The sequence below is a fragment of the Umbelopsis ramanniana genome (assembly GCF_025399195.1).
Source record: "Umbelopsis ramanniana AG unplaced genomic scaffold K450scaffold_34, whole genome shotgun sequence".
In the NCBI taxonomy this organism is placed as follows: domain Eukaryota; kingdom Fungi; phylum Mucoromycota; class Umbelopsidomycetes; order Umbelopsidales; family Umbelopsidaceae; genus Umbelopsis; species Umbelopsis ramanniana.
In genome coordinates, this window is record NW_026252120.1 from 130,790 (window position 1) to 153,002 (window position 22,213).

Below are 22,213 nucleotides of genomic sequence, written 5' to 3' on the forward strand. Positions count from 1 at the left end.
GACAGACAAAATTGGAGGTCGACGCGCTTACGGACGTGTAAGCGGTATTAGTAGATCTCTCTTGTGGTCCATCATAGAGCTTGGTATTCTACGCATTTCCGACTATCGCTTGAATTAACCACTTTATCGTTGGGAATGCATAAATGTCAAATGTGAATGGCGCAAGCGGCACAAGTAACGTGCCTTCTCATCAGTTGTAAGTGAATTTTCGAGAGGAACTTTGTACATGCTCATAGTACTAACCATACTATTGCACACAGCACAATGTACCAAGGCTCTATATCCGACAGAGCCATGGCACTGGCATCTACTACTGATGACAATGACCGTGATAGTATACACAGCGCAGAAAGTGACGATGGAGGGATGCATACTCCACTGCATCACATGAATCCAATACAGGATTATCTCAATTCCAGTCCGTTAGATCATGGTCCACCAGAGTTATCAACCATTTCAGAACAGTATGGGGATCCTTCCAGCCCATCACAACGAGCTTCAGCAGTCAGAAACCAACAAAACGTATGTAGTATCACCATTTGTATATGAACTGTGCCATCCATCCAACTTATCCTTGCCGTTCCCTATCCAGTTATCTTCATTATCACCCTTACTCAAATACGAAACCCCAAGGCTTGCACGGCATAGAGAATTAAGCACTGTTCGAGCTCTTCATGATACCTCCAATACAACTGGCTTAAATTCGCACACTCAGTATTCCAACGTAAGCAGACTGAATGATAGATTACACTTTTGTTTAGGCGCGCTTTCTGATGACATTTTATTCTAGTCGGCAACATCAGACCTTAACCTTATCACTCCTATCAGCAAACTTCCACCGAAACCCACTTCATCATCTCATAAATCTGTCACCAGGCGATTGCGACTCTCAGGTACTTGATATAATATTGTATGCGACGGTGTTCTGAAAAATATATTTACATTTCTCGTGACATTTCTACATCATAGCATCGCTTGGTCCGGCTGAAAGACTTGTTAGAAAAGGTGATAATTCTCCAAGTCATAGAGAAGACGCTAGAGCATCACCCTCTGCCGCCGATATCTGTAAGTCTGCAGGCATAGCCACAGCCTTATGTTTGGATAAATTTTCTGTACTGACTTTACTTTCACCAGATAAAACTTGGAATCGTCATTCTTTGGACAATCTCCCACCACCTCTTGACCCCCTAGAGACCGAAATAGGTGAGTAATTGTATTGATCGGTTGCTATATGAGCTCATTATCTAACTTATTGTAGCCCGATCAGAACCCCCGCGTTACGTCAACACCGAACGTACAAAACAATCGGCGCAAAGCAAACTATCTGCTGTAAATAATTCCCCTGATAGTAGTAAGTGTACGGTATATTGATCTACTGAGACAGTGTAAATGCTAACATGCTATGAAAAGGCTCTCCTTCTGAACTCGCTATATCATCTTCGTCTACCGAGACGACACCTGAGACAAAAACTAGTCCACAACCCAGGAAACGAATTCGAACTGGAATGGATGATAGGGCTCCTTCGTCATCTTCAAATGGCTATCATCCAGCATCATCACAAACCATAATACCGAAGGTTGGTGGACGAGAATGGTATTTTCGAGCTAAGGGTCGATAACTCATTTGTTTTCATTACAGTATCTTCCAGAAAATGTCACTGATAGATCCGCGTTGAAAGACATTATCAAATCTGGAAAAATGGTTAGTCAAACAACTTACTATAACGCTTGACCCGTCATGTTTGAGAAACTCAACTTCATATGTAGGATATCCCAAAATTGGAGGATTTGAGGAAACAAAACAATGCAACTACATCATACGCAACCACATCCATACCAACTAGCTTAGATACTTTGTACACTCGACATAATAGCCCCGACCTTCGATCAGAACTCCAGAGAGAGAATTCCATTGACAAACAGTTCGCCCACAGTCGCAACTCGCTCCCTGACTCTCTCACTCTCAACAATACCCCTGATGTCAAGTCAAGACAATATGGTGACCGTAGACAGCTTGAAAGTACCCGATTCTCGAATGTTTCTGATTACCAGACCAAAGATTCCACCTTGTCACGAAATTATATGAATGAGCAAGAGAGACGTGCCTTAGTGCGCCAACAAGAACAGGAGCGGTTGGAAAGAGCAGAACGTGAAAAGGAAAGGCTCGAACGCCAAGAGAGAGAAAAAATTGAACGTGAACTTGAGAGAAGAGAGCGTGAACGACGTGAATCTGAATATCGGCACGATCAGGAGCACAATCGAAAGGCGTCAGGATCAGGCCAATCTTTACAGCCACCTAATGCCAGACATATGCAAGATAACCAGGCTCCAATGCCACCTCCTAAAGCTGTTCCGACGCCTAACTGGAAAACAACATTGGTAGGATACTTTTTTTTTCTTCTTCAAAAGCGGTATATACAGTATCACAAAGTTCACAAATTTAACATCGCTCTATAGGTCAATAAGCATTGGTATACAGTGCTGGATCAGCTTGGTAAAGGTGGTACTGGGCGGGTATGGCGAGTGATGTCGCACACACATCATCGCGTCTTTGCTCTCAAACATGTTTCGTTGGCAGATGTGGATTCTGAAGCCACCATAAGCAGCTATATTAATGAAATTCGACTGCTTGAACGCCTGTCTGGTCACAGCCGTATTGTCAAATTGTACGACTATGAAGTCAATCAGCAGAATGGATATATACAAATGGTAAATACTTTTTGCTTTTTGAGAGATGCCATAATTCATGATGATTAAGTGCCTTCCTTCAGATCTTAGAATGTGGCGAACTAGACATGAACACATTACTGGCAAAACAACAAGGAAAGCCTATTAATCTTAATTTCATACGGATGTATTGGGAACAGGTTTGTTGGCAAAGGATTGAAATTGTTTGAGTAAAAGGCTCAGGACAGATGGACTAACTGTGCTCTATTATCAGATGCTTGAAGCTGTTCATGCCATCCATCAGCAAAAGATTGTTCATTCTGACTTGAAACCAGCCAACTTCATCCTTGTTCAGGGTGCTTTAAAGTTGATCGACTTTGGCATAGCAAAGGCCATTCCCAATGATACCACCAATATTCAGCGAGATATACAAGTTGGTACTTTGAATTACATGTCGCCGGAAGCCATCAAAGACTCTCAAGCTGGGCAACATGGTGGCCGGGAGATGATGAAGGTAAACATAAACGCAGCTATCAAATAAGCAATGCTTCTTCCTTCTCACGGGTCTTGTTTTTCATAGCTTGGTCGACCAAGTGATGTATGGTCGTTGGGATGTATATTGTATCAAATGGTGTATGGACGAACGCCGTTTCATCATGTTAAAGGCATGTGGCAGAAATTAGCTTGTATATCTAATCCAAGTCATGAAATCGAGTTCCCCAAAGTCGCGGTTCCCATTGCACCACCCGTACGGCAACCGGATGGTACGCTAGTGCCAGCCGAGCCGTTATCACCGACCAAGAATGGCGTACGTGTTGAAGCGGATCTACTCAACGTCATGAAATACTGTCTGCAACGAGATCCCAAGCAACGAAAAACCATTCCGCAACTTCTCAAAGATCCATTCATTAAGCCCGATCAAGTTCTCAAAAAGCTCTACGAGCATGCATACAAACAAGGGTCTGCAGGTCAGCCGCTTGACGCTGACTCTATGGACAAAGTCATTGAGGTATGTGGTATTCACCATCTGTAATTGGACACACGACCCCGAGAAAAGGAAGCAGCTGCTAACACATTGCCTCTTCTTGGGTACAGAATATTCTTGATGGCGATGTATAATTTGTACCATAGCTTTACTGTCTACAAACATTATGATTTCCCTCTGTTGTGAATTTCATGTCGCATAACCTATTTTTTTTATCTCGATAACCGCTCAATCAGCTTCTTTTCTTTTTTTTTTTTTATTTGTTGCGCATAGCGCGAACTTGTACATAAACTTCTTGTTTTCAGCAAGACAAAAAACAAAAAAGAGTCGGCCATTTTTGAGAAATGCGACCTCGGTCGAGATGGAACATTCATTAAAACGAAACAGACGGCAGGAAAAATTTACAGCTACAGTCGTCATCATATGGGGGTTGTAGCTTTCCAGATGTAAACGCGGTTGGACGCATCGACACTGACCAAGTATTCCATATTATGCGAGAACGACACGTCTCGAATAACACTGGTGCTTTGAGAATGGCTGAGAGTCTAAAATAAAGGAAGGGAGGGGTGAGCATGATAGAGGAGCGTACATAGCAACGGCGGGCGATACTTACTCTCTTGGGTGGCTGACGTTCCTTGCTACCATCTGGTAGATCTTTACTACGAGTACCGTTGCCAACATCGTATATTTGGATATTTCCTTCACAATCTCCTGATACCACAGCCTTTTCGCCTGTAACAACAATAAGATAAAAATGTGTGAGCAGTGCTGTTTTTCATTCAACTATTTCCATTCCTCCTTGCTACTTTACCTGCCGCTTCGTAAAGCTTCATGCGCTGACATGAAGCAGGTGACTCCGGCCATTCATAAGAAGTAAGAATATCAGCGTCTTTACGTGTGCTTTTCACAGGATTCCACATGATGAATTCCTCATCACTTGAAGCCCGGGAAACTAGGAAATGAAAACGGGAGGTTAAACTTGGCATAGGACAGGGGGGCTAATGAAAAAAGGGGAGTCCATACTGATGCATTGAAAGACGCTTCTGTCATTCCCAAGTTTTTCTATCATCAAAATGTCGTCCACATAGGACTCGTGCCATTCTTGAGATACAGGGTATTCTGCCATTGGACTACCGAATTGAACCATGCCTTGTCCTCGGCGTTTATGGCCCGGTTTAAACTTGATCATGGCGGCCATTTTGGCACTTCGGAGGCGGTTGATGGTGAGCGCACCTAAGCTGTATCGGTACATTTTACCGGTATCGCATCCGATGAAAAGCCACTTCATATCATTGGTGATGCACAGAGCAGTGGGTATTTCCGGTGTCTTGAGATTGAATCGTGCTAGACATCTGTGATAAACCCCCACCCATATATAACGTTAAATTAATACAGCTGCCATCTTATTAAAGGGATGCATAACGAATGCATCATTGACGTACATGCTAGTATCAAGTTTGCTCTCGGCAGACCCAATATCCCATAATCTGACCGTCATATCGCCACTAGCACCTGTAAATTACAAGTAAAGATGAGCTACATGAGTGTGATATATCGTGAACCATGTGAATAAGTTGCAGTACGTACTGAGAAGCCAACGCGGTTTCCTTTTAGAAAACATCAATCGGGAGACCTCTTTGCTGTGCCCAAAAAGATATCGGTAGCATTCTGATTGGGTAGGATTGAAGAGCTTGATAGTACCTAATTCACCAGCCGCTGCTAGAATATTGTATGGCTTTTCTTGTTCCCAAGTGTCCAAAGACGACAACGTAGTCCAAGCTAAGCAATAGAACTCTTCCTTGTTTTCAACGTGCGAATATCTTTTGATAACTCTGCCTAGCGAGGCATCAATCAACTCGACAGTATCACCTCCACAGACGGCGGCAATGTTGGATGAAGCTGGTGAGACGTATAGGGGTGATCAATACTGGATATTCACATAGTTCATATACTGTTTCATTTCCTTACTTTGACCAATTCCAGGTTCAAACTCAACCGCCCAAATATCCATGTCCTTAGTACCATCTCTGTTGGGAAAAAGTATTTTGGATGGACCTCGCAAAATATGAGTGAGTCGATAATTAGATTCTATAGCCAAGTCAATGTTAATTAGTATGGGATTGATGGACCACGCTCTATACACGTCATGTTGGTAAAAATTTCACTTTACCAAATATTGGAAAGGATCCAGATGTCTCTGTCTCAAGTATTATGGATGGTAACCTATCGGTGTCTCTGGAAGATTGCTTCTTTCCGGCCCTTGCTGCCGTCTTATTGATCTTATCTTTGAAACCCAATCCACCAACGTTGCGACGCTTTTCCGTATCGTCCTTGACGAAATATGTCTTGGTGCGGGTATCATACATGAGGTTTTCTTCAAACGGACTATCTTCCCTGGCATCTGCTAAGGCCATCTTTTTCGTTTCCGCGTCAACTTCATCTGAGCTCTCAATGTCAGATAGAATGAAATCTTCCTCGTTACGAAGAAAAGGTGACTTGGTCATCATGCGAGCCAGTCGTTCCTCGTCATCTCCTTCTTCGTTGTCATCTGTACCAGAGTCTTCATGATCGTCCTCTGAACTGTCGGTTGTGCTCTCATTGACTGGTGTCTTTGAAAGACGAGGTCTACCACGTGGCCGTTTAACCTCTGTCGGTAAGGTAGCTGGGACTTTGCGTGGTCGACCCAAAGGACGTTTGGGACCTGGCTCTTTGACAGGATACATGCGCGGTCTTCCAACAGGTGCAGGCGCTCCTGGTAATTTTTGAGGATGCTTTCTAGGCCGTCCAATGGGTTTCTTAATTTTCTCTGATTCATCGGATTCTGATGTTCGAACCTTTGGTGGTCTTCCCATGCGCTTCCTAGGTCGCCCAGATAAAGTGAGTTCTGAATAGTATCGGGATTTTTTGGGTGGTCTTCCAATGGGTTTCTTCTCCACGGCAACAGCATCTTCGGTGTCAGAAGGTTGAATTTTCGGTGGTCTTCCCATGCGTTTCTTTGGTTTTTCAACTTCATCTGTGTCTGAACCTCTAACCTTTGGTGGTCTCCCTAATTTCTTCTTAGGTCCGTCACTATGGCTGGCGCTGGTAGTTCCATCTACTCGTTGTTAAAGTCAATTCAATTTAGACGAACGTTATTGACCCTTTCATAGATAATTCATCATTACCTTCGTCTTCTACTATAAATCTGGGGAACTTGGTTTTCTTCACTTTTTTTGGTCGACCCCGACGTCTTGGTGCTATCGAGCTATCTGTAGCATCGTTATTGGATGAGGCTATCATTGTTGAGGTTTTAGTGGCTGCTCAATATCACCGGTAGATCGGTCGTTTGAGGCAGGGAATTTGCCTTTATACGTGGTTTGAAATATGGAAAGTTTGCTTACCTTCATATTGAGAACTTTGAGTTATATCGTCTGAATCATGTTGGCCAGAGCGTGGCGTTTCAGCGCTACCGGACGAAGTGGTACCTCCAAACGCGCTATTACGCTGCTTGGATGCCGACGTAGTTGCAATGTTGACGGCGTTTGCATTTTCGGTGGCTGAAGAGTAGCTAGATTCCTCGTCAGTGGTTAGCTGCGGATTCTGCGACTGAGATGTAAACGTTTTGAGGATGCGCTGAAAGAAGTTCGTAGGCTCTGTTGACTGCGAAGACTGCTGCTGCTTGCGAGAAGACCTAGACCTTTTAGTAGGACCGCTAGTTGAAGGAGAAAATGATCTCGTACGTTTTGGATGAGCCATGGTACTTGCTTCTTCACGATCGGAAACGCGTTGGGCCATGACAGTCGCAGTATAGCACGGACTAAAAAAAAAAATTCACAGGGTGGGGCATAACAGGAACAGCTGCTGTTTCGCTCATAAAAACGCGTTCATGTTTCAATCAGAATTTTTTTTTTATCTTTTTAGTTTTGGATAAGAGAGAAGAGAAAGAACAAGCAAATGAAATAAGATAAAGGAAAACGTCAACAGTAACAGAAAAAGCAACTACAAGAGCTTATATAATAATTGGTTTTAAAGGTTATCGGCGGCTTCCATTTTACCCATGCGGAAGGACATATTCATAACGCCTTTCCCAAGTTCTGTGGTAGGTGTATCGCCGGGATTACCATAGTCCTGATTGCTACCGGCTGAAGGCGGTTGTTGGTAGTCTACCTCACCTTGTTGCCAGTCACCATATGGTTGTTGTTGTTGTTGTTGTTGGTAATTGGATAAGTGGTTAGAGGGGGGAATATCAATTTTCATTTGGTATTTGCTAAGACTGGCTCCGCCAGATCTAGGTTCAAAAGCTGATGGAGGATACTGCGGTGGAGGTAGGTGCGGACCTGCGCTACTAGGTGTGGTCGGGTACGAAGGTGCATAGTACGGAGCCGAGGCGCTATCAGCTCGATGACGGTTCCAGCTGTCAGTGGCTGTATGAATATTCAGACCAAGCGGTGGATGCGAACTTTGATGTGCGTGCTGTGAATGATACATAGCTTCGCTGTGGTGCATGTTCGGATCAGGAGAGTGAACATCAACTCCACCTGGAGAATGAAATACAGGGGAATGGTGTTGTTCGTCAGGAGAAGCCATGTCTAGCGAGTGCTGAGGGTATCTTGGCATCATCATCGGCATGCCATCCGATCGCACAGGAGGCGAAACCAAAGCTCCGTAATGGTAAGGATAAGGGCTAGGATAAGGTGAATAGCTTGTCCCATATGCTTCCTGAGCACCTGGGCTCATTGGATGACGAGGATGCTGGGACGTAACAAAGCGTTCATCGTTGGAGTCTCCGTTAGAATGTCTAGAAAGGTTGTCGGAGTAATGGCCAGGGCTACGACCACGTACAACCAAGGGTGCGGTATGACATGTAGCTATCTTGTAGCGCTGATTGTTCTGACATTGCGCAAGTAACTCCACAACGATTTCATAATATTGCTGTGCAGCTCGTCTTTTGCCGTTATTGGCAGTAGCCGTCTTAAATTGTAAGCGCTCAAACGTCACAAGTGAAGTGAGCTGAACTTGATGATTTGGTGGATTGATACCGCCGCCTGGACCCAAATGACCGCCAGGACGAATGGGCTTTGGAGCAGGAACGATCTGGGGACCTTTATCACGCTTAGGGGTATGCTGAACAATATCAATTCGCTTATCGATGTCTGCCACTCTTGCACCGATTCCAAACATAAACTGCTGCACGGGAACAAAGCCATTTTCGGTTTTGATGCAGCATGGCAAATCAGGCTGTTCAATATACCCCATATCTTGAACGATATCGAAAGCACCACTGATTTGGAAATAGTTGCGGCGATAGCAGGTCCAATCATTATCGGCTAAAAAGAAACCTCGGTCGATTCTGCAGTTAAGATGAACTTGAAGTCTGCGTTTCAAAAGGAATAAGTAATATGAAAATTTAGTGTTTGCTATCCACCTTTTGAATTCCTACCCAGCTGATCTGTCCATAGTCCAAAGCTCAACGAGTTGCTTTGTAGGCGTAAATAACGGACCTCCCTTGACGGACATTCCATGGTCAGCTCTTCGAGACCTTCTTCCAGACATGATGGATGACATTGAGGAAGAACGTGAAGAAGCGCTCGGGCGTCGTGAGCTATCTCCATCATCGGCAATTGGAGAGGTAGGTTGGCTCAAAGTTTCGGAATGAATGGGAGACATGTCTTCAGGACGTGGAGTACCCGGCTGGGACATTGACGCTAGATGTCTAAAATAAAAGAAAAGCGTTTATGTTATTAAAATGCTGAGAGACACTCCGGCCAAAATTAGCAAAAAATCATTTACCCTGGATAGCCGGTGTCGGGCTTATGTTCATGGTGCCTGAGCGAGCGGGGAGCACTGGAGTTAGCATGAAATATTTTCTCGAGGCAATTTAGTGCTCAAAAATAGCGAAAATAACCCTCACATTGCATTGGAGTGAGCGACGTTAGGATATGGAGTATATGTTTGATAATAAGAGTCGCTCATCTCGGGCCGATTGGGTTGATTTTGGCTATGGTCATGCATTGACCATTTGTCATCTTCCATGGTGGATTGCATCTTCTTGTTTGCTGATAAAGTATAAAGGAAGGACTTGGCAAACAAGGGAAGCTGAATAAATGAAAGAAAGGAAGGTAGAAAGACAAAAACAAAACTACAGCAAAGTAGAAAGGAAAACGGCCAAATAAAATACGTTGGCTGTACCCAGAACAGCAATATATCCACAAGGTTGAAGAGGCGCCCATCCGCAATATAAAAAAATATGGAAACATCAGGCGTCGAAACGAACTTGGCTACCCGCCTTTATTTTTTCCTCTATCTTACATGCACTTGGATTTAAGCACGTCATGACCATCCAAGTCCACCTCGTTTACCTCCAAACTGCTGCTTTCGCATCTTGAGTCCATCCTGGAACTGCTTTTCAAGGTCTTGATTCATTCTCTGCTTAAATCCAGCATCGATTGCGCTATGACTGCTTTGAGATGAATCACCTAATCCAGCGTGTGGGGTGGGAGCTGCATCATTGCCAGCTTTCTTTGCGCCCAACAACCTTAAAAATTTGTTCTTCTGGGCATCGTCACCGCCAAACGATGCTTTAGACCAATCGTTCCATCGACCAGACTCCTCAGCGACTTCTGCCGCGGAAGGCGACTTAAAGCGGAAAGAGGTCATTCACCTATTTCGTAATGATTTTATAATACAATATAGTTACCCACTTTGACCTCAGTGCCCAGCTTCTTAACTGGCATGGACTCGCTTTCATCGTCGGATTCATGTTTTCGCTTTTTCTCTTTCTTGTCTATGGTCAAACGCACTTCAATTAGCTTCGTGTTGAAGTTGTTAGCATCCAATATGATCTTAACGCACCTTTGCTAACTTTCTCCTTCTTTGCTACTTTGTCTTTCTTTTCCTTCTTGTCCTTTTTATCCTTTTTGTCCTTCTTTTTTTTCTCCTGCTTGAATGCGGACATTTAGTCATACCAGCCATGAACAGACGCATTCAACGACATGCACGCAACTGAATTTACCTTGACTTCAACCTCTTCTGGAGACTCTACTGCCTTCTTTTCCTTCTTTTCTTTCTTTTCTTTCTTCTTTTCAGAATGACCCATAGTGTTTTTTAAAAAAAAAAGACAAGCAAGTGAAGCACAGTTTTTTTTTTAATGAGGCAGGCAGAATAAATTTTCCCAAAAAAAAAAAGCAAGTCCTTTGCAGGTACAGAGAAACGTGAAAATTCATATAATGGTGGTGGGGAGGGGTTGGTATTTGCTCTACAATTCAGCGTTTCTATTCTTTTCTAACGCAAGAACATCATCCTTCTTGTTCAAGGCTGCAAGCTCCTTTTCTGTCACACTTTTGTAAGTTGCGGTAGCGCTAGCTGGAACTGAACCACGTAAGCCCAATGCCGTCACTGAGGAAGCTCGAGAAAGCCCAAACCAACCAAACCGGAAAGCCAGTTCGTTTGCCGCAATCTCACCGAAGCCAAGCATGACTCCGTTAATGAAGGGTAGGATAAAGTTGATAGCTGTGGACTTCAAGACGAATATTAAAGTGGGATGTCGCCACCAAGGTTCGCGTCGAACAACAATAGTTTGAGATTTATAGCCTTCGTCATCGAGCTCACTTGCCGTAACGGCCATTTCGGTAATATTGGCCATTGGATTGCGAACAGAACAAGGAATGAAGAGAGATGCAACAAATGTTAGCCTTTGGTTGGAGTCACGGGATACACAAGGAAACCACGCACTGGGCGGCGCGCCTGAAAAATTCCAAACCTTGGCTTGACTTCACTGGCTGGCTGCATTTCAATTCCTTTGCACTTCTACTCATGTCGGCTCTGGTAAGCTCAATGCCCCTGGACTCTATTGATGTGCTAGCAACTAACGACACTTGATCTAGGACCTTTGGAAGGAGGGTTCTCCTGTAAGCGCGCCCATGCCCCCAAGCTTGTTCCCACTTGTCGCCTACATCACTGTCTCCATTGGTCTCGTTGCCACCGGAGCCTTTGCGGTGTAAGTGATTGAAGCATAGATGCAATCGTTACTTGCTCATACACGTTACTGATCTCTTCTATAGTCAAAAGCGAAATACACCTATTATGGAGCAGCTCTCACTCGCCATGCCTGCATCTATCATGCTCGGTGTCGGAACCGTTTTCACTTTCGTCTCGGTCGGCTTATACGTCTAAATGTCACCAACTCTTGTGCAATAAAAAAACTGAATACAGCATTTTCTTTATGTGATTATCTTTATTACACGAGTATTTGGAGATGACAATCGTCTTTGTTGGACATTATTGTTTCGATTTTTACAAGTTTAATTTACATTGATCCAAATTCTTTTTGGAACAGATTTTGATCAGTCCAGAAAAGAGAGAACCGACGCTTCTTTTCGGCTAGTTCAGCAGAGGTTGCCGTTTCCTATAAGAGATTTTAGTGTGAAGTGAAAATTATTGAGAGTTAGGTACCAACAGTCCATGATATGTTTCGATTCAGGCACATTGTGCTTTTTTACCTTTTGGAAGTGCTGTATCTCATTTTGTAGATCATTTACGAAGTTTTCCAACTGTTCGTGTAGCTGTAATGTTTCCTATGTTCCACCAACTTGTGTTAACTTTCGCATATCACGTAAAGCAATATCCGTGCTCTATATCATACCTCTGATATGTGCGTAACTGATTCCTGATCCTTGATATACACTTCGCTGAATTTTTCCATCATTTCTAATGCATTTTCGCTGCAAGGTTGTTCCAGGTTAATCTCGAATGTATGCATGTCAATAGCTTATCTGAAAAACCATTATACCTTTCAAGCATCATTTCGTTTATCTCTGCCATGGATGATTCCGTTCGGTCGTTGGCTCCTTCAATTTCGTTCTTCAACCTCTCCAAATGCTCTATTGCTGGTATGTCTTCATGATGAGGGTCCATAACTTCATCGAGCATATCGTCTGCATCCTCTTCAATTGAAGTCAGAGTTATGAATGCATCAGAAAACAAATGGAGTGAGGTTGTCTTACTTATTTGCATGCTAAGAATTTGTTTGAAGCTGTTGAGGAAGCTCTCTTCTTCGTCGTTAGAATCAATGTATCTGTCACACTGTGAAAGTGGCATAAGCGAAACGATTGAATTAGTAGCACCATGGTATGCATTGCTTACCAGCGAAGGATCCATTTGATGAGCAAGCTCTTCAACATCCAACAAAAACGCTCGTTGATGGTCTGTTCTTTCATTCAGTAGCTCCTCTTCAACTTCTAAAATGTACAATAACAATTGATTGGCGGCGGATTGCTCCATCAAAAGTTTGATAATCTGCACAGCCAGCATGTGAGCAACAGCGTAACCACATGTTGCAAAATTAACACATACCTTATCATAAGCTTCCACGTTGGCGCTAGTTGCAGTATCAGACCTCTTTCCTTGCGCTTTCGTAGCTGCTTTCAGACAGAAATCCGCGGCATCTGATATGCATGGCGAAAGTTTATCGCTGTCCAGCCGCGCTATAGCCTGTCGATCTTTTTTGATGATATCTTCATAGTCCTTTATGGATGACCTACATAAAATTTCAGCATTACATTTTTAAATTCACACGTACGGTTGACGTGCCAAAGAAAAAAAACACGTACCTTAGGATTGGCAGTATCTGTGGCAACCCATTCAGCTTTCCCTTTTCCTTTTCTAAAACTTGTACTGCTACTATTTGAGATTCCAAGTTAATTTCAGACATGACCAGATCCTTGTGAGATGATTCAATTCTTTCGAAAGCAAATGCATAGTGAGTATGTCAATCTGAAGTCAAAAATGTGCTTATAAGTAACCTATACCTATGCCGTAATCGTTCCAGTGTTTTGCTTTCGTAATTTTCTATCTGTGAACATAACATCAGCACCTAAGTTTGATGCTCCCGGAATAGACCGTGAACTTACCTCGGAGTTATCTGTATTCTTCAATTTCATAACGTTTGCTTCAATACCACCAGATAATCGCTCGTTACTTTGAAGTAGGCTATACATAGCAGCATCGCACTCGGCTACTCTACGCACTTTTATCTTGGCGTCAGTATCCAATTGAAGTCTGAGATGTCACTGAGTACAATAAGAATCTCGATGCACTCACCTTTTGGTTCAGTTGCACCCATTGTTGAGGTGGCATCATTGAACAACTCAGTTTGAGCGGTTTTGAGCTGTCTCGTGTAAGTCACCTCGAATTGTATTATCCAACTACTGTCATCCCTTTACTCACCTTCTCTAATTCCATATGTAATGCCCACCGCTCATGGTCCAAGGTATCAGACTTCTGAGCCATGGTTATATTCAGCAGATCGAGATCACGCTCAAGTTCTGATATGGATTGCCTGTAATAAGAAGTTCAGTTTTATTTATCAATCCTACATATGTATACATAAAAAAACTCTTACACTAGTATCTTGTGTTGCTTCAGCAGTGCTGTTGTGTATGAGGCCTGTCGGTTGGGTTCGCCATGCCTAGAAAAAGTTTATGAATGGAGAGTCTCCGAGTGTTGGGTAGGAATGGAGAGAATAACGTACCGATTGTCGGGCTCCTTTATAGAGTCGTTCGGCGGTTCTTTACGCTTAGCATGATGCATTTCATTAGCCATGCCTAACATGTAATATTGGTAGCAGCAAATATACTCGGTGTAAAACGCGTTTAGGACTACAGTGGAAAAAAGTCGCGAAATTTTCAAAAACTTGGTCGTTACGCGGGCTGCCTTCTCCGCTTCGCTATAATCACAATGGAGCCACCGAAATCCACGACTAATGATCAGAATGGTCTTGGAAAACGAGCGAAAAAACTCAATATGCTTTTTGAAAAATACATAGAACGAATAATACAGTCTGTCAGGTATGTTGGCATGATCGTATTCGCTCCATTTGCGCATTCCACACTGCTCACTGGCCGATCTGCACTTCAGTTACGCCAAATTCGCAATATGCTTCAGCGAACTAGATGAACAGCAACACGAGGCTCTGGTTATGGCACATCAACAAGTTTGCGAATATCTTGAAAAATCTATACGGGTAGGTTATGCAGGAAGCACTATGTTTGGGCGGCCAGATTCTAATTGCTTGTTTGTAGGAGGATTTCCACAGTATATTGGTTGAACGACAGTTGATAGAGAAATTAAACGAACTGGACAAACTAGTGGAGGAAGCAAAACGAAATAATACAGCAGAAGCCAGGAGGTCGGGAGCAGGGTAAGTGGCCGATCTTTAAAAGGCATCGATTATACGAGGGAAGACTAATATGATCACTTCAAAGGGTTGTTGTTGAACCGGAACAAGCATTACGTGCCCGGAGTGTACCTTTAAAGCAAGCGGAAATTGAGCGGTTACGGAAGCAGCATGCTGAGGTATGGAAGCGGTTATAGAATCAAAAACACGAAAAGCAAACTCATTCAATTAATTTGATGCGATTGTAGCTGCAAGGACAAAATCAAGACCTTATGAAAAGCATTGTCAACCAAAGAGATCAATTGGCGGGACTATGTAATAATGTATCACAATCATTGGGGCAATTTGAGCAGGTAATGCGAACGGTTTATATGGTATGATAGTCAAGAGGTGTACTCATTGCTTATATATCAACAGGCTGTTGAGACCGCTTCGGTCATGGCGGACTCACGTGATCGCACCTGAGGTGATCCTAATTGGTAACCACTGCCAAAATTGCGATTGTTTTCCATAATTTTTTTTTTCTTATTCACTGTCTTTGTAAGCTTAACGTTCTCGCTTCGCTCATACAACCTTCCAGTCCCTCCATTTTTGCTCTTTTATAATATCTTCTGTATAACATCTACAAATTACTCGAATGACATCTGCGAAGGTTGCACCTAATGCCAGTTCCACCAAATCCAAAGCTGATCCTGTGGTCAAATCGCCAGATCTGACGCTTGATTGCCTTAGGGTAGACCATTCTGTTGTTGCTAAGGAATTGGCAAAATTCCGGGCTTGCGAGCCTGCCACACGTACCTTGTATTGTCGTGAATGGGCACAATTCATTTACAAGCGACACTTCGCTTACAATTCGAAAACTCAGGAAGAAATGTCGCAACTGAGAACCATCTCTGGTCCAGGCGGCTATAAATTGTGTGTTGGAGGCCCCAGCTCAGATACTAGAGAGGTCGCTTCAATTGTCTGTACGCGAATCTCAAAGCTGATGGAGACATACTTTTCCGAAACGCAAAGAAGTACCCCACCAGGCGAGTTCTTGAGCAGTCTCCTATCTGAATGCGAAAGCTGGCAAAAACTGCCGAACAGTATGTCCTGGTTACCCGACTACTTCGACCCTATCGTCTTTGATAGTTTTCCCGACGCCATTCCATTGCCCGAAGATCCCAAAGATCCATCACAATTGCTAGACGCCATTATCATAGACAAAACATCCCTATCCCTCCCCAGCTCAAGCTTCCATTTGCTTAAAAATCTGAAGGCTGAAGTTCTTGCTTCACAATCTCAGGCTATCTGTGGTCACAGGAAGCCAATGGCAAAGACACCAGCTGATCTGGACACGGAACGCAAGATATTCACAGACAAGTTTGAAAAGGTCACAAATACTGTTTTCACCGATATTCAAAAGCTTTTGCAGGATGTCTGGAAAGATCTCAATGCAACTGTGGACGGACTCAGAACGTTGATGGCGGATTGGCGAAAGGAAATGGGCCCAGACCTCGTCATGCTTGTTTCCGAGTTCTGCCGAAACAATCGGGATAAGTTAGTTGGATTTAACGAATACTGGGGCCCTTATGCAGAAACTTTCAAGAAAAAGAAGAATACAACCTCAGTAGAAGAGATTGACAACGCATTCTACCAATATATTGACAACGCTCGCGACGCCATAACATTATTTGACAAGGAATTCATGACAGCAAGATACACAGCAACAATCAATCTGGTTCAAAATTTGCAAACGCTTTGTGGGGCTATTTTGGCGAAACAGATGGAAGACATGAAGACTCACGGTGTAGAGAAATTTCATAAGGCTGTGTTGGACAGCTGCTCCACTGCGCGAAACTTTGTGCTGAAACCCGAGCACCTTGAACATGTTCAAGACAATGTAGAGAATGTCAAAGAAAAAATGAAGATTATGCTCAAGGAACTATACGACGAGGTGGATAGCGTCAAAGAGCAATACGAAAAGGAATCTCAGAAGAACGTCTTTGGCCGTTTGGAGAAGCTGGCTCACAAGGAATTCAAAAAGAGACTAAAGAAGCTTGAAGTTATGCAGCAGTCCCTTCGACAAACATTCACCTCCGAATTTGCAACGAACGTCTTCCCAGAACAACAGTTTGCTCAATTGGCTCTTGTGACCTTAATCTCGGTCATGCAGGAAGGCGAACAAATGGAGTGCGATGCCATGGATGACTTTATGTTCGATTTTGTGGACGACAACGAAGAGCTTTTGGCTCAACGTGACGACTTGATACTTGATTTTGAGGAAGGTGTCCACACCGGCAGAACTCAGTTGTCCGGGCTTATAGGGAAGCTGTACTTAAAGGAGGGCATGCGTATCCAAGGAGATAGTTTGGCGTTGAAGCGTCAAAACAACTTGCTCAAGTCCATGGGTTTGCCAACCGATACTCCAGAAGAACCAACTGCTTCTCCGCCTACAGGAAGTGGCGGTAGTAAGAAGAAAAAGAAGAAGAAGAAGAACGCTAATACAAACACGAATGCTGATAATGAAGAAGTTACTACTGATGTCCCTGCAACAGCGGAAGTTGTCTCCACTAATGCTGTACCTGCGAAAGTTGTAGGCCAGACTAATGGCGATGACAAGAAGGCATCTACGAGCACGACTGGTTCTAAGGTGGCGGCCGTTGCTACACCTTCAGTCATTAGCGAGGCTGCTCAATCTGAGAAGCCAACTGGCAAATCTTCCCAACCTATCAATGCTAACAACCAGTCTTCTAGTGTGAATAAGGTACCAAGTGTTAATAAGCAAACTGCCACCATGGCAGCTACGCAGCCTAACACTGGCTCGAAAGCAAATGTTTCGAAGGTAGCCCAGGCAACCGTATCAAAATCGCCTCCATTTGAAGAAAAATCACCTATTAATACGGTTGAATCCCCTCCAAAAAAGACGCCTTGCACCAATCTCAAAGACAAGAAGGCGGATTCTGCAAAGCCCAAGGTGGAAGCAACTAATACTTTAGCGAAATCAAAGGAGACTGTTTCTAAAAACAAGTCAAAAATGCCTCCTGCATCAAGCTGGGTAACGCCTCCTGTTGCTCCAGCAGCGCTTGCCGATGATCAAAAGAAATCTGAAAAGCAAACGGACAATGCGTGGCCATCAGCGGAACCAACAGCACCATTGTGGGGTGAAAAGCCGAATATCACATTCAACAAAGGCGCAGCTGTGTGGGATGATTCTGAAAAGAAGGCGCAACCTGTCACTGGCAAACTTTGGGGTCAACAGCTGAATTCCCAAGACGTTATGGACCAAAGTGGATGGGACAACGTACCTCAGACATTGGCAAATGACTGGTCATCAAAACCCAATCAACAACCAAGTAAACCTTCACTAAATGCCCAAGTTCAAAACGATACTACACAACACCCTGTCTTGGATGTACACGAGCAAACCGAGAAGGGAGTGCCAAACTTTATGAAGCAGGATCCTACTTTCCAACTATCTAATACTTTGGAAGATCAAGATAAGCAAAGTGAACATCGAAGTGAACAGGGTGAATGGGATATGGCAAGTTCGATGGAGAAGTCTGTTGCTTCGGTTGCTATGGAAGTCGGTTCGGGTGAGATGACCAAATCAGCACCACATCTACCACCTGGACTTCAAATGGCACCCTCAACAAGAACTGAGAGCTCATCTGCTATGCACGATAATCTGGCTCATCAACACCCCGATACCCTTGTATCTGTGGTCCAAAGCCTTCAAGTTGAGAATGCACAACTGGTCAATGCCCTTCTTTCGGTACAGCAGGAGCTGAACACCATGAACGCACGCTATGGTGAACTGGTGACGCTTGCTAGAGAACGAGAAGCTCAAAAGGCACTTGAGATGGAAGAAGCACGTCGATATATTTTGAAGCTAGAGGCTAAAGTCCACTTGCTTGAGCCGGCCGAGGGCAGCCATTTCGATGTCAGCCGAAGAAACATGGAACGTGAAAGTAATAGTGGTCGTACCTACTCCAATGACGAATTTGCTGGACAAGGCAGAGAGGACAGACACCGACGCCAGCCACTAAGTAAGCCAAGGCATCAATCTTCAAGCTCTGCGGTCGAGAATCATGATCGGGATAGAAAACGCATCAACAATATGTGGCGAGATAGCCGAGTCATTAAATGTGGAAATTGCGGAGAAGCAGGACACAAAAGTAGCGACTGCCAGGTACATTTCGTAGTATAAGATTCTTACGTTTTGTTTTCGTATTCATCATTATCATTTCTGTTGTTTAGGATGCATGCCGTTACTGTGGAAGCAAAGCACATTTATCTGAATCTTGTGAACTCATCGTATAAGTGGAAACCCTACTCTCTTATACCCTTGTAAATACAATAAGACTTGATTCCAAAATCAGACGCAGGTGTCTTTAAACATGTAAAAAATTAATAGCTCATAAAATAAATTTCTGAAGAGAGTACGATTTTTCATCCTATATTTCAATGTATCTGTATCTGCTGTATGAATGGGATTTTCTGCATGGTTTCGATTGCTTCAGGCTCAAACGAAACAAAATGGGGTGTGAACAAAATGCCCATCGGACTTATGGAAAATCGCTTTTCCAGACAAAGGAATTTCAACAGTCAGCAAAATTAAGCCAGCTGGGGTAAATGTGACATATAAAAGGAAATGTTATAGTGTGGATACCTGAACCTCTTCATCTTCTCAAGCGTAATGGTGGATAACGAGCGAGTTCGCTTCCCTAAACTCAAGCCTGCCGAGCCACAAGGAACCCATTTGTTAGCCGTCGAGCGACAAAATGCCTCTTTCAAGCCGGAAGAGCTGTCAGTCTACATGCATGGCCAGCAATACCTGGATGCCCGAGAGTCTATCCTGAACATTTTACAAAATGACCCTATTCTGGGAGACAAAAGCCAAAGATACTACCAAGGTCGAGACCAACGATTTGATCGGGCTATGTTGAACGCAAAGCGATATGCAGAGTTGATTCGGTTAGTCGTTGAGGATGATTCAGTGAGAAAATAGGAACACTCGGCTAAATCGTATGTCTTTTTGACTTGGTTATAGACAGCACAACTGGAACGCCGACGAAGCACTGATTGCAGACATGTTGATCGATGAACCTAATCAGGTAAAATAGAGATGCGGACAAAGGTCTTGGTTTGACGTGCGCTGGTGATGAAGACTGACCATGACTTATAGTTCCGGTTACATCGCAGTATGTTCATGCCAACCATAGCCAACCAAGGAACAGAGGAACAAAAGGACTTCTTTTTACGGCCTGCAGAAAAGTATCAGATCATCGGGTGCTATGCACAGACAGAGGTAGGTGTCTCCTTGTACTTTTATTAGACTCCGCACTCTCTTGCTCACTTTGACTCTGTAATAGCTTGGGCACGGATCTAATGTTCAAGGTCTTGAAACAACTGCAACATATGACCCTTCTACGCAGTCTTTCATCCTCCACTCCCCAACTCTGACGGCAGCCAAATGGTGGATCGGTGGCCTCGGAAAGGCTGCTACCCACGCCTGTGTCATGGCCCGTTTGATCACTCAGGGTAAAGATCATGGCCCTCATCCCTTTATTGTTCAAGTCCGAAGCCTCGAGGATCATCGTCCAAGGAACGGAGTAACAGTTGGAGACATTGGTCCCAAATTTGGCGTATGTACCCTTTTTCTGTGAGCTATCCACTGCAATAAGACCTTTTTGCTGACCTGTTTTTTGTGCCCTAAAGTTCAATACTGTCGACAATGGATTTGTTATGTTTGATAACTACAGAATTCCCCACATCAGCATGCTCGCAAAGTTCTCTCAGGTAGTCAAAGCAACTGGCGAATATGTCAAACCACCCAATGCTAAGCTTTCGTACGGTACAATGGTCTTTGTCAGAGCTAACATCGTGATGGGTAAGTGGAAAAGCGAGCCAAACCGTTTCCCAACATTTATATAGCTGTAGCTTATCGTTAACATCCCTTTCCTCTACAGAGAGTCGATACGTACTTGCAAGAGCAGCAACCATTGCTGTCCGTTATGCAGCTGTTCGGTCTCAATTTGTGGATGCTTCTAATCCCAAGAAACTGGAAGGCACCAGCCGTACTGTAGAAACTCCTGTCATTGATTACAACATGGTTCAGTACAGATTATTCCCAGTGATTGCTCAAGCATATGCCTGTTTCTTCACTGGCAGAGAAATGTATAAGATGTACAATGAGAACCAGGATCGTATGGCACAAGGTGATTATTCATTCCTGGCTGATCTTCACGCTACTAGCTCTGGATTGAAGAGTTTGACCACTACCATCTCTTTGGCTGCTATCGAACAATGCCGGTAATTGCACTTTTCATCCTATTAAAGTTGATGTCACGGCATCATTTCTAAAATCCTATCTTGCACTGCAGTCGCGCTTGTGGCGGTCATGGATACTCCATGTTCTCTGGCTTCGGTAACTTTTACCAAGACTATCTTCCAAAAGTCACTGTAAGTTTATGCAAGTTTCATTTATCGTCTGTTAATAGCATGGTCACTAATTGAATCAATAGTGGGAAGGCGATAATTATATTTTAACTCAGCAAACGGCACGTTACCTGGGTAAAACCTTCAGATCCGTTGCAGCTAATAAGGGTAACCAACAGCTTAATACATTCTCGGAAAGATACATCCAAGACTACCTGTCTAACAGTGGTGCTCGATGCCCTGCCCAGTCGGCAGCTGACTTCCTCAATCCCGAAATTATCTTGTCGGCATACCGTTTTAGAGCCGCGCAAATGATTGAGACGTTTGTTCGCAAAACAGATCAAGAAAATAGAACTTTCAACTCCATGCTGGTCTTGGTATATCAAATCTCACGAGCACATTGTCAGCTCTTCATTGTGTCCAACTTTTTGGCCGCCGTCTTCCCTGGACCTACTCAAAAGGAACTTCCCAAGGAAGTGCTTAGTGTCCTGCGGACCATGGCACTTTTGTACGCTCTTTATACCATGGAGGAGGAACTTGCGGATTTCCTATGCTCTCAATACCTGTCATCCGATCAAGCCACGATGATAAAGGAGCAAGTAGTTCAGCTTTTAGGAAAAGTGCGACCCGATGCTGTAGCTTTGGTCGACGCCTTTGGTCTCCCAGACTACCTACTGAATTCTGCACTAGGCGACAGCAAAGGTGAAGTTTATGAGAAAATGACTGCCATGGCGGAAATGGAGCCGTTGAATCATAGAGCTGTTCACGAGAGTTATGAGGAAATTATCAAACCTTTTGTTCACGCCGGAAAGCATCTTTGGAAACGAGATAGTAATGGCATTGCTAGATTGTAATAATATATTATTTCTTTTTTCTACCTCATGTTTATTTCTCTTACACTGTTATGCTTTTGTTTTTTTTTGCCAATACATCCACTTTACAGTATCATAGATATTAGGCGAACGCCGGTAATTTTTGTCTTTTGTGAT

General features: G+C 43.7%; 12 protein-coding genes across 12 annotated transcripts; 6 read left to right on the top strand and 6 right to left on the bottom strand.

The window, feature by feature from the left end:
* The first annotated feature begins 41 nt into the window (after positions 1-41).
* K450DRAFT_244889 (uncharacterized protein) lies at positions 42-2,675 on the top strand. Its single transcript, XM_051589657.1, has 10 exons — positions 42-196; positions 261-522; positions 593-724; positions 791-893; positions 970-1,065; positions 1,135-1,203; positions 1,259-1,351; positions 1,411-1,577; positions 1,640-1,702; positions 1,768-2,675. The coding sequence occupies exons 1-10, from the start codon at positions 144-146 to the stop codon at positions 2,455-2,457; spliced, it is 1,728 nt and encodes a 575-aa protein (XP_051443871.1). The 5' UTR covers positions 42-143; the 3' UTR covers positions 2,458-2,675.
* Positions 2,458-3,700, top strand: K450DRAFT_175856 (uncharacterized protein; the record flags this gene model as incomplete). Its single annotated transcript, XM_051584228.1, has 5 exons — positions 2,458-2,709; positions 2,772-2,867; positions 2,942-3,181; positions 3,248-3,397; positions 3,470-3,700. Coding segments are annotated over 5 exons (969 nt in total), but the record flags the coding sequence as incomplete, so codon positions are not given.
* Positions 3,701-3,790: 90 nt separating this feature from the next.
* K450DRAFT_244894 (uncharacterized protein) lies at positions 3,791-4,287 on the bottom strand. The gene is made up of 2 exons (XM_051589658.1): positions 4,266-4,287; positions 3,791-4,197 (listed from the first exon to the last, which is right to left on the bottom strand). The coding sequence occupies exon 2, from the start codon at positions 4,073-4,075 to the stop codon at positions 3,881-3,883; it is 195 nt and encodes a 64-aa protein (XP_051443873.1). The 5' UTR covers positions 4,076-4,197; positions 4,266-4,287; the 3' UTR covers positions 3,791-3,880.
* A 1,338-nt stretch (positions 4,288-5,625) lies between these two features.
* Positions 5,626-7,440, bottom strand: K450DRAFT_244900 (uncharacterized protein). The gene is made up of 4 exons (XM_051589659.1): positions 7,033-7,440; positions 6,817-6,924; positions 5,828-6,746; positions 5,626-5,756 (listed from the first exon to the last, which is right to left on the bottom strand). Exons 1-4 carry the CDS (start codon positions 7,424-7,426, stop codon positions 5,741-5,743), a joined length of 1,437 nt encoding a protein of 478 aa, XP_051443874.1. The 5' UTR covers positions 7,427-7,440; the 3' UTR covers positions 5,626-5,740.
* A 1,537-nt stretch (positions 7,441-8,977) lies between these two features.
* On the bottom strand, positions 8,978-9,844 carry K450DRAFT_244902 (uncharacterized protein). The gene is made up of 3 exons (XM_051589660.1): positions 9,543-9,844; positions 9,422-9,457; positions 8,978-9,344 (listed from the first exon to the last, which is right to left on the bottom strand). Exons 1-3 carry the CDS (start codon positions 9,674-9,676, stop codon positions 9,068-9,070), a joined length of 447 nt encoding a protein of 148 aa, XP_051443875.1. The 5' UTR covers positions 9,677-9,844; the 3' UTR covers positions 8,978-9,067.
* Positions 9,845-9,854: 10 nt separating this feature from the next.
* K450DRAFT_244903 (uncharacterized protein) lies at positions 9,855-10,708 on the bottom strand. Its single transcript, XM_051589661.1, has one exon. It carries the CDS (start codon positions 10,286-10,288, stop codon positions 9,962-9,964), a length of 327 nt encoding a protein of 108 aa, XP_051443876.1. The 5' UTR covers positions 10,289-10,708; the 3' UTR covers positions 9,855-9,961.
* K450DRAFT_244913 (uncharacterized protein) lies at positions 10,626-11,439 on the bottom strand. The gene has a single exon (XM_051589662.1). It carries the CDS (start codon positions 11,271-11,273, stop codon positions 10,887-10,889), a length of 387 nt encoding a protein of 128 aa, XP_051443877.1. The 5' UTR covers positions 11,274-11,439; the 3' UTR covers positions 10,626-10,886.
* A 4-nt stretch (positions 11,440-11,443) lies between these two features.
* Positions 11,444-11,803, top strand: K450DRAFT_272522 (uncharacterized protein; the record flags this gene model as incomplete). The annotated part of the gene is made up of 3 exons (XM_051593052.1): positions 11,444-11,455; positions 11,515-11,627; positions 11,692-11,803. 3 exons carry the CDS (start codon positions 11,444-11,446, stop codon positions 11,801-11,803), a joined length of 237 nt encoding a protein of 78 aa, XP_051443878.1.
* K450DRAFT_244918 (uncharacterized protein) lies at positions 11,476-14,193 on the bottom strand. Its single transcript, XM_051589663.1, has 13 exons — positions 14,031-14,193; positions 13,856-13,967; positions 13,730-13,796; positions 13,540-13,655; positions 13,438-13,481; positions 13,240-13,368; positions 12,983-13,166; positions 12,773-12,925; positions 12,634-12,712; positions 12,420-12,573; positions 12,273-12,351; positions 12,130-12,204; positions 11,476-12,035 (listed from the first exon to the last, which is right to left on the bottom strand). The coding sequence occupies exons 2-13, from the start codon at positions 13,916-13,918 to the stop codon at positions 11,937-11,939; spliced, it is 1,242 nt and encodes a 413-aa protein (XP_051443879.1). The 5' UTR covers positions 13,919-13,967; positions 14,031-14,193; the 3' UTR covers positions 11,476-11,936.
* Positions 14,194-14,205: 12 nt separating this feature from the next.
* On the top strand, positions 14,206-15,355 carry K450DRAFT_244921 (uncharacterized protein). The gene is made up of 6 exons (XM_051589664.1): positions 14,206-14,475; positions 14,546-14,651; positions 14,710-14,828; positions 14,893-14,983; positions 15,053-15,157; positions 15,222-15,355. Exons 1-6 carry the CDS (start codon positions 14,366-14,368, stop codon positions 15,267-15,269), a joined length of 579 nt encoding a protein of 192 aa, XP_051443880.1. The 5' UTR covers positions 14,206-14,365; the 3' UTR covers positions 15,270-15,355.
* Positions 15,254-19,257, top strand: K450DRAFT_244923 (uncharacterized protein). Its single transcript, XM_051589665.1, has 2 exons — positions 15,254-18,975; positions 19,044-19,257. Exons 1-2 carry the CDS (start codon positions 15,442-15,444, stop codon positions 19,104-19,106), a joined length of 3,597 nt encoding a protein of 1,198 aa, XP_051443881.1. The 5' UTR covers positions 15,254-15,441; the 3' UTR covers positions 19,107-19,257.
* Position 19,258: 1 nt separating this feature from the next.
* Positions 19,259-22,176, top strand: K450DRAFT_244927 (uncharacterized protein). Its single transcript, XM_051589666.1, has 8 exons — positions 19,259-19,760; positions 19,837-19,900; positions 19,972-20,094; positions 20,159-20,431; positions 20,505-20,676; positions 20,756-21,098; positions 21,170-21,248; positions 21,311-22,176. Exons 1-8 carry the CDS (start codon positions 19,483-19,485, stop codon positions 22,076-22,078), a joined length of 2,100 nt encoding a protein of 699 aa, XP_051443882.1. The 5' UTR covers positions 19,259-19,482; the 3' UTR covers positions 22,079-22,176.
* Positions 22,177-22,213: the final 37 nt, after the last annotated feature.